Here is a 10,169-nt window from a genome sequence, read left to right on the forward strand (position 1 = left end):
GTGAGCTGACTCATGTCCCCACCTTTGTCCCCCTGGTTTGTTAGTCTCCTTTTTTCATTGCTCTGAGTCTCAATAAAACTGGAGAGCGTAGCTGCTAAGTAGGAGAGACATGGATCTCAGGAGGGAAAGTGGTATGTCTAGGTTGTTTTATGGTACTAATGGGTGCATAAGGGTGTGGTCTTTAGCTGTACATTGTTACAGTATATCTGTGCCAGAAGAACTTGCAGTTCAGGGAGGACATGAGGTACATTCCTAGAAACCTGACAGTAACAGGTTCAGTCCCACCTAGACGGCAGCATCTTTTCTTGCTACTGGAGAATCAGTAAGGAAAGGAAAAGGCTTTGTGTCTACCAGCCCACTCAGTACCAAGTCTCACTGTGTGCCAGCCTCCGTGACACTAACAGAGCTGACTGAAATACTGTAATCCTTGCCCTGCCTGGCCCTTGCTGGGTCCAGGGCTGCCTAGGGATTAGTACGGTATGGATATGCTCTAGCTGGAAAGGAAAAGACAGAAGAAAACATGCTTCCTCTGGCTTTCAAAAGGTCCAGGGCTGATAGACCGATAGAAAAACAGATGTGGAGCTGGAGGGTTGGCTTTGCTACTCTTACGACAATCCATGGGTTGGTTCCCAGCACCTCCAAAGTGCCAGCACCCCCCAACACAGTGGCTCACAACCATTGGTAACTCCAGTTTCGTGGAATCCGACCCCCTCTTCTGGCCTCCATGGGCACCAGACATGCATGTGCTTTGCATACATATATGCATATAAGCACCCATACACATGCAATAATAAATCTTTAAAAAATGAAGAACAGATATGTACCTAATAACATGGGGAAGAAAAAGAAAAGGCCCACGGGAGAGAGGTAAGTGGAACACAGAGGAAGACTCAGTGAGGAAGAGGGAAGGGCAGTCAGGCGGAGTAGTCCCGGTCCAAACAAACCACTGTGTCCCCGTTTCCTGTGCACCAGCCACTGTCACAGCTCTGAATGTGGCATGGAGATTTAAAACAAAAATGTAACCTTGTAGCCAGCTTGCTCTGTCCCAACCCTCTCCCATTGTTGCAGATCAGGTCAGAGTTCTCTTCCCTCTTGTGCAGGGTCGCCTGAGGAGAGAGAAGCCTTCACCAGGGCCAACCACCTGAACAAACTGGCGGAGGAGGAGGAGACAGGGGTGTCCATGCGGATCCGCGTGGGCGAGAGCATGAGCATGGGCAACGATTTTGACGTGTTCGCCCACATCGGCAATGACACCTCCGAGAGCCGTGACTGTCGCCTCCTGCTCTGTGCCCGCACCGTCAGCTACAACGGGGTGCTGGGGCCCGAGTGCGGTGTTGAGAACCTCAGCCTGACCCTGGACCCCTACTCTGGTAAGGCTCTGCCTACCTAGAGCATCCAGTACTTCACGTGTGCACCTCACCTCCCAGACCCTTTGCCAGGCATCACGGGGACCAAGCCCGTGCTAAGCACTTTCTTAGTACCGTGGTATTTAAGCGTGCACATGTGCATGTGCATGCATGTGTGCAGGTGTGAGTGTGTGCGTGTATAAGCCAGACGGTCATCCCTCAGGTATCATCTTTGTATATGTCAGGCTCTCTCACTGGTCAGCTAGTCCCAAGGATCTGTTTGTCCCTTCTTATCAGCACTGCGATTACAAGCCAGGCTCTGCCGCTGAGTCCCTCCCTCCTTGCCACCCTGATTCCCCTCCCATGCTCCCACTCCCAAGCCCCCTCATCTCCCGCTTGGGTTCTCATGCTTGCAAGGCAAGCACTTTACTAACTGAGCGGTCTCCCTAGCCTCCCAGCATGCTTAATTCTTACAGCCCAAAGAGAAGTGGGGGCCGGCATGACAGAAGACTCCTGCAATCCCAGATCTCTGGCGGCTGAGGCAGGAAGATTGAGAATCTGTGGCCAGCCTGGGCCACATAGTGAGATCTTGTCTCAAGAAAAAATAGCGGTGGGGGTGCAGGTGTAGATTCCATCCCTGCACCCATTTTCTAGATGAAGAGATGGAGGCACACAGTGGTCAAGCCAGGGGTTCGAGCCTGTCATGTTTCATGGCATCTTCCCACGACCCTGCTGGCTTTCCCAGCCACTGTGCTCCTCTGCCACAGCCAATTCCCTTCCTCAGTGCTCTCCTAAAATTGTTCTGGACCCTGAGATCACACACGTAGCTAGCACAGTGCCAGGACACAGTCCCGCTCCATAGCCCATTCACCGTTGGCCAGTGTGGACTTCGTGTACTGTTGGACCGTCAATACTTGGTCATGGAGAGCAGAAGGGGCAGCCAGGCTCCCTGCTCCCACCCCTGCCCGCACTCAGATGCTTCAGGCCCTTTGTCAAGGCCAGCTTTCCTGGACAGACAGGCCTGTGTTTGGGACCAGCTCTTGACTCCCAGGCCTGGAAAATCCCCTTAGCCTGGGCCAGGGTCCCAGCACTGACACTACAGAAAAGATGCGTTCTGAAGCCAGCTGGACCTGCGTGGTGTTTGCCTCTGCCACCTTCACAGTGCACAATGTACAGACTGGCAAGGTGACCACGCCCATCACCTGATGGACAGCTTTGGGGACTCAGAGCAGATGTAGAGTCACTGTGGCCAGGACCTGGTGCCACACTTCTGCTTCAGTGTGAGACCCAGGGCAACTGAGAGGCCGGGTCTTTCCTTACCCCTAGGGTGACAAGAGGCAGTATCAGCTCAGGGTATCTCAGTGACCCTTGATGGCATGGGAAGAACACAAGTGACCCCTCTCTATCTAGATCCCAAGTAAAGGGCAGGGCTTCATCACCACAGCTATGTAAGGTAGCCTGGATACCCATATTCTAGTTGCCACCACCTGTGCTGTTGCCCTGGGCATTTCTCTTCCCATTTAGGCCACAGGCCCCCATTTTGAGGCCCTGCAGGTGGTACCACTCACTTGAGCCTTTTATGAGCTACCCTGAGGGAGGCAGTGATGAACCTCGGCCAAGCCCTTACTCCCCCTGCGGAATCACCTCTGCCCCACAGATAGCATCAGAGCGCCTGCATTGTGCTGCAGGAGCTCTGGCAGGGCTCACAGTGCAGTTGAGGATATTCTGCCTGCCAGGAATCCATGAGGGACAGCCCAGGGAACAGGGAGGACAGGGCAGGGGCTCTGTGTGCTGGGCTCTGGCTGGAAGGCACAGCTAATCCAACATGGCCTGTTGGGGCTTCCAAATCCAGGGAGCACCTGGCCGATTCTTCTCCCTTTTTGGCAGTTGCTGACGCTTATTGCTCTTTGCTGATATGATCTGGGGACTTCCATGTGCTAATGGACAGGAAACCAGGCCCAGGACAGTTGAATGGAGTCCAGTTGTCCCAGGCTGGCTGCAGCCCAGTTGCTCTCCCCCTCCTCCACCCTGCTCTCTCTCTCTCCTTCCTCGGCCACCAGTAGGTCAGGAAAGCAGTCAGTGTGCCTCACTGACCATCCCCAGGGGGCCTTCTAGAACAGGGCATGATGTCCAAGGGAGGACTGAGGCTGACAACATTTAGTTTCTCCTCCCAGCAAGCATTTGGCCCGAGGCTGAGGCCTGGTTACTGATCTGTTGAACACTGGCTCTCCAGGACCTGCCCTGCCCTGGCCTGGCCCTTCTGGCAAAGCCAACAATTATGGCCACATCTTCCTAATGTCCAGTGTTTCCTTTATTTTGCCCCCAGGGTTGGGCTGTTCATTCCACATTTTTGTCCTCATTGGCACAGGGCTTGGATTCCCAATCATGTCATTGGGCTGGAATAGGTCCCTCTGGGGGCGATGCACCTGGGAAGGCCATCCACTGCCTAGTTTTGTAAAGCCTGCACCACCTGCTGCTTGAGCCAACAGCGAGCAGGCCACTGCCCTCCAGCTTTCTCAATCCTCCAGCTGACCCGAGCAGCAGTCCCCTGGTAGGAACTGAGCAGTGCTAATTTGTCCTTGGCTTCCCAGGCCTAGCAAGTCCCCTCATTATCAATTAGCCCTGGCCCCCGTGACGTGAACGTTCTGCCAGAGTGCAGTAAGCAAGACTTTGTTGGTTTGTATTTATATTTATTGTGGTGTTAGTTTGCTATAAATAATGTTGAAGACCTTCTCTTAGCAAAAGATGATAGTAATGATGGTGGTGATGGTGATGGTGGTGATTATGATCATGAAGGTGATCATGGTGGTAGTGGTGGTGATGGTGGTGGTGGTGGTGGTGGTGGTGATGATGATGGTGGTGATAATGATGATGATGGTGGTGATGGTGGTGATGATGGTGGTGATGGTGGTGATGATGGTGGTGATGGTGGTGATGATGGTGGTGATGGTGGTGATGGTGATGATGATGGTGATGATGGTGATGAAGGTGGTGATGAAGGTGGTGATGATGATGGTGGTGATGGTGGTGATGATGGTGATGGTGGTGGTGATGATGATGATGGTGGTGATGGTGGTGATGATGGTGATGGTGGTGGTGATGGTGGTGATGATGGTGATGATGGTGATGATGGTGGTGATGATGGTGGTGATGATGGTGATAATGATGATGGTGATGATGGTGATGAAGGTGGTGATGAAGGTGGTGATGGTGATGATGGTGATGGTGGTGATGATGGTGATGGTGGTGGTGATGATGGTGATGATGATGATGGTGGTGATGATGGTGATGATGATGATGGTGGTGATGATGGTGGTGATGGTGGTGATGGTGGTGGTGATGATGGTGATGATGGTGATGGTGGTGGTGATGATGGTGATGATGATGGTGATGATGATGGTGATGGTGGTGGTGATGGTGATGGTGGTGATGGTGGTGATGATGGTGATGGTGGTGGTGATGGTGGTGATGGTGATGTGATAGCAAAAGGGATTTGCTCAGGATCTCAGTAGATGAGGAGACAGAATGCGCAAGCAGTAGATCCCAGCTCTGGGCTCCTTTCTCCAAACCTTCCTGCGTCCTACAGAATCCTATTGCCCTCAGGCCTCCATTTTCTTGCCAGGAAAAGAAAATGGGATTAAGTCCACCCTCAGTCCCTCGGTTGTGTGCCATTGTTAAGGTCAGAGCTCTGCCCTGCATATGCTAGTAACCCCAGGAACAGAGGGAACAGACAGGGTGGCCATCTTCCTGGGCTCTCACAGCCAGTTGGTGAGTGCTTCCTGGCAGAGGCATGTCTTCATCTGTAAAATGGGTCAAGGCTGTGGGCCCAGTGGGGAGTGAGTTCACCCTCAGGGGACAGGTGATGCTTGGGCTCTGGTTCAGGTGCCTGGGTGGCATGTTCAGCTGTGTGATGATGCATGACAATACCATTTTACTTGCCCAGGCCTTGGTTTCCTGGCGTGTAAGCCGGGGGTGATGTTCTAAACACAGCCACACTTAGGTTGTCAAGAAGGTAAAATGGGAGGCATTGGGAGAGGCATGGTGTCTGGTGGCCAGCTGTTGTCCACCCCCTGCAGCAGCTAGGTGCCTCCCCGTCCCATTCTGGAAACCCTTCCTAGCCTCCTAAGTACCCATACTGCCCAGATACTATTAATAGGTCCCAGAAGGTGGACACTTGCTGTGTCATCCGCTAGAAGGAACAGAGGCAAACTGGGAACACAATTCAGTGACCCAGTGCTTGCTTGGCGTGCTTGAGACTCTGGGTTCTGTCCCGGTGTGGTGATACCGGCGTGTCTGTAATCTCAGCAGTTGGTTGGATCCAGCCCTCACAACTCACACATCACATCACCCCCCTCTCCCTCATCACAGAGAACAGCATCCCCCTTCGCATCCTCTACGAGAAGTACAATGAGTACCTCACAGAATCAAACCTCATCAAGGTGCGGGGTCTCCTCGTCGAGCCAGCTTCCAACAGCTACCTGCTGGCTGAGAGAGATATCTACCTGGAGAATCCTGAAATCAAGATCAGGGTAAGGAGCAGTCAGGGCCCCAGAACAGTCCAGGGTTGGGGAGAAGGCAGCCTGCACCCATGCATACGCCTGCTTCCCGGCAGCCTGGAGCCCTTCTGTGTTTCAGGATCCTTGTAAAAGGAGAGTATCATAAAGATAAGAGAATGCAGGACTGGAGCTTCTGGGAAGGGCTTCTAGAGCCCTGGGGTCAGGGGACTGTTGGGATCTGGGACCCAGGTACCCACCTTGGTGATACTGCTGGGGCCAGAGAAGGGTGACAAGCATGGTGACCCAGGCTTATTCCTGGGTGGTGCCAAAGATGCTAATTCACCCTTCTGAGCACCAGTTCACTCCTCTATAGGACCAGGTCAATGCTGGCACTTAGGGATGCTGTGAGAATCCAAGTAAGGCCACAGGAAATATCTAGGGTGTGCCCTGCATGTTTGGAGACTTGGTAAAAGCTGACTGTGCCATCACCACCATCTTCCTCCAAGCCCTCTTCTGAGGTACCCCTGAGCCCCAGACTCAGTTGCACTAGAGTACCTTGTAGTCATGGTCCAGGGTCTGCCGAGTGCTACACACCTTAGTTCACCTGTTCTGAAGAACTGGCAACTTTTGCAGAGCTCAGAGAGGGTCCAGTATCACACAGTAGAGCAGAGCAGGGTCAGTAAGCTCCAGTCCTGACCTCTCAACTTCAACTTCTGGGAAACAGGAGACCCTTCACACATCCCGGGTTCATGGGGGAGCCTCAATAAAGCCCCCCAAAAGAGGCCTGGGAGCAGCCATCACCTGTTCTACAGATAGGAAACAGTCACCAAGATTTCTTCTGGGAGTGTCAGAGCTGAGAGCAGCTTCATTTAGCAAACACTGGGACGAACTCCATAGGCATCCAGTCTGACTCCCTGCCCTAACCTTCATCTGTTTCCTTTCCAGATGTTGGGGGAGCCCAAGCAGAACCGCAAACTGGTGGCTGAGGTGTCCCTGAGGAACCCACTCTCTGAGTCCCTGAATGACTGCATCTTCACCGTGGAGGGGGCTGGCCTGACCAAGGAGCAGAAGTCTGTGGAAGTGTAGGTACTGGGAAGCCAAGTCTCAGAGAGGAGGAGGCTGGAGGAGCCAGGAGGCAAGGCCCTTGGACCCAGCCCAGCCTGTAGCCCACTCCACTCATCTCCTGCTCACCTGCGTCCCACCCACCCTAAGCCCCAAGCCAGAGTACCCACAGGTAGCCTTTCAGCTCTCACAGTGTGCCAACTGCTGGCCACACCAGCACACACCTGACCTGAGACACATGGGTCACAGTGTGCCATCTCCAGAGTCCTCACAGAACTCGGTGCCCGCAGATGTGTCTATGTATAAATGCACACACAGGCATGAGTGTGTCCTCACCCACTCAAATCTGCACACACACACACACACACACACACACACACACATGCTGTTTTTCATTTCTGGTGCCATGTAACTCACACAGTCAAAACAAGTCAAGTGCACACACAATGCACATGCACAATGCACACAATGTATTATCTCTCCTGTAGCCACTGAGCATGTATGTGTTACCCACCCCCATTGCCAGCACATGGGGCACATCTACTCACCACATATGATTGCCCATCGACAAGCAACATTCTTGCGCACGCCTATAGATACTTGTGCACACATGAGCATATATACTTATCATCTCAAACACACCCAAACTTGTGTACACACTCAAATGCGTGCACACCGACACCCACACCACTCTAGGAGGTGTGGAACTTCTTACCAACTCTGTGGGCCCTGCAGAGGCCATGAGCAGGAACTGTCGTGAATTCTGGCCTTAGTCCTCCTTCGCTGAGGCTCTGGCCTATGTCTTGTGTGTCTTCACTGGTGCCCCACGCTTCACGTGGCAGCCAGGCCTGTCTCCTCACTCGCTTTCCTTCTTTCTTCAGCTCAGACCCTGTGCCAGCAGGAGAAGTGGTCAAGGTGAGGGTCGACCTGTTCCCGACTGAAGCTGGCCTCCACAAGCTGGTGGTGAACTTCCAGTGTGACAAGCTGAAGTCAGTGAAGGGCTACCGGAACGTCATCATTGGCCCAGCCTAAGGGACCCTTTCACCCGGCTCCACCCCACCTGCTGCCAACCCTCAACTCAGCCTGGTCTTAATCCCGAGATAATGAGCAACTCTACCCCTTCAGGCTGACATGGCTGCCTGGGGCTCCTTGGGAGGAGATGTACTCCTAATCCATCCCGTTCCTCTGGTCTTGTTCCCCACCTGTCCCCTTAGCTGTGAGGAATGTTCTGTGCCAACACAGTTGGAACCCTGGCCTTGGCAGACCAGAGCTAGGAGAAGAGGAGAGCCATTGCCAGCACCCTGTGTTGTTTGGACTGTCCCTAGATCCTCAGAGCAAGCGCAAAGGGATGGTGAGTCCACTGGCTCAATGAAGGAACCCAGCTGCCCTGGCCATTGGTCTCTCACCCCCAGTCCCCCCCAAAAAGGGAACTCTGTGCTAGACACCTCAGGTTCTCACAGGGTCACCAGCCTGTTCAATGTCCATGAGAAACTGCAGGGTGGAAATTGAGACTGCCCATGCTGCGCTGTGCCAGGAGGCTGGCCACCACTTACAGGGCCAGTGGGTGAGCCTGGAAACAGAGCCTGCGCTGTCTGACTTGGACTCTAGTACTCTTGCTGTGACATCAGCCCTGACCTGAGTGAGTCAGAGAGGTCATATGGGACCAATCTGGAAGGACACAGTTGGGCTGAGGAGGTAAGGAGAGGTCAGAGAGGCTGGGGAGCTGGGAGTCAGAGCCTAGGTCTGAGCCCCAAGGAGGGCCACACTTTGCCCTCCTCTTCTGGGCTTGATGCTCCTTCACCAGAGCAATGATTGGCAGTCCCACCTCCAGAGTCTCTTGGCCCTCTGCTTCTGAAACCTGCCACCCAGGCCCAGGGCACTCTGGGAAGGAGACAGCAGCACCAGACCTATGTCCGGATCCCTCAGATGCAGTCCCAGGACTACCCAGAAGCTGCCTTCACAGTGCCTAGACTAGACTTCACAGGAGGAGCCTTAAGTGTCCATGCTGGTCACTTCCCACCAGGGCCATGCCTCCACCGACCAGCCCTTCCTCCTTGGCCAGCAACCCCAGACACGACACTTGTCTACAGAAAAAGCATGGGAGCCTATGAGTCACCATCCCCTACTACCTCCCCATGACTGGGCCCTCAAGCTGGAAGACTTCAGAGGTAGAGGGGGGTCTCGGGGTAAAGAGGTCTGAGACCCTGGGACCCCCTGAAATCCCAGAGAGGAGCTTGGGAAGAATCACACAGATGCCTTTAACACGTTCCGCTTTACACAGAGAATTGCACCATGAGCCATGTATCTGCCCCATTCCCACACAGCTCTGCTTCTGTTGGTTTGTGCGAGCTTCGGGTTCCAGGCAGGAGTAGGCATGCTTTTGAAGCACGTGTGAGCACTGAAATAAAGGTCTATTTTTCACATTCAAACAAGGTCTGCCCTTATCCTTTGGGAGCTTTTGAGGGGGGTGGGTGGAGAGGCTCACTCACACCTGTGCCCACACTTCATCACCCATGCTTCAACCCGATCCCACACTTTCCTGACACTCAAGGTTCTACCCACAAAGCCCTCCCACTAGCAGAGCCAGGAACTTCCTGTGTTCCCCAATGTCCTTCCCTCTTGTGCACCTCTTAGTTTTTGCATGCGGTTCCCTGTGCTTGGAGTCATCTGCTTGGCTTAACACGAAGGTCACCTTTGGTTGTGTGCTAGGGTAACAAACCATGACGTGGTGGTGCCCATCTATAAACCCAGCTCTAGGGATGTAATCCCAGTTCAGTGGCTAAACAGTTTAGCCTACTAAGTGAGCTCCAGGCCAACCAGAGTGTAGAAGGAACGGCAGGGCTGTGTCCCACCACCCGCCGGCCGCCGGCTAGCTTTACACCCGAAATAATTACGGCAGCCAAGCCACCTGAAACCACTCCTATCCCACAGTCTGCTGCGGTCAGCAGATTCCTGCTCAAAATTCATAGGCGGGTGGAGCCGGCTCAACTTTAATTAAGCTGATTGAGCCGGAGAACGCATTTTTTTTTAATTATTATTATTCCCACGCCTCCATTCGGAGCAACACAGTATCCTTTACTGTGCCGGGCCTGCTGCTTTGCTCGGCCCAGGAGCTGTTTGCCCGGCCTCACTGGTCGCTCCGCTCTGCGCAGCGGGACCAGAAACCGCAGCTCCCTCCTGCGCTCAGCGTGCGTCCCAGTAGCCAGGTACAGACACCCGCCATTGAGAGCCGTGCGCGCACGCCCGCGCGCGATCCGCCCCCTCG

At 53.8% G+C, this 10,169-nt stretch overlaps 1 protein-coding gene across 1 annotated transcript in view; it reads left to right on the top strand.

Moving 5' to 3' along the window:
- Tgm2 (transglutaminase 2) overlaps positions 1-9,336 on the top strand; it is a 30,485-nt gene extending 21,149 nt beyond the window's left edge. Inside the window, exons 10-13 of the mRNA XM_038330846.1 lie at positions 1,101-1,370; positions 5,715-5,875; positions 6,788-6,924; positions 7,786-9,336. Coding sequence (XP_038186774.1) covers positions 1,101-1,370; positions 5,715-5,875; positions 6,788-6,924; positions 7,786-7,936 — 719 coding nt within the window. The 3' untranslated portion in view covers positions 7,937-9,336. The remainder of the gene's footprint in view (positions 1-1,100; positions 1,371-5,714; positions 5,876-6,787; positions 6,925-7,785) is intronic.
- The last annotated feature ends 833 nt before the right edge of the window (positions 9,337-10,169 follow it).

This window comes from Arvicola amphibius, chromosome 5 (assembly GCF_903992535.2).
Source record: "Arvicola amphibius chromosome 5, mArvAmp1.2, whole genome shotgun sequence".
Classification (NCBI taxonomy): Eukaryota; Metazoa; Chordata; class Mammalia; order Rodentia; family Cricetidae; genus Arvicola; species Arvicola amphibius.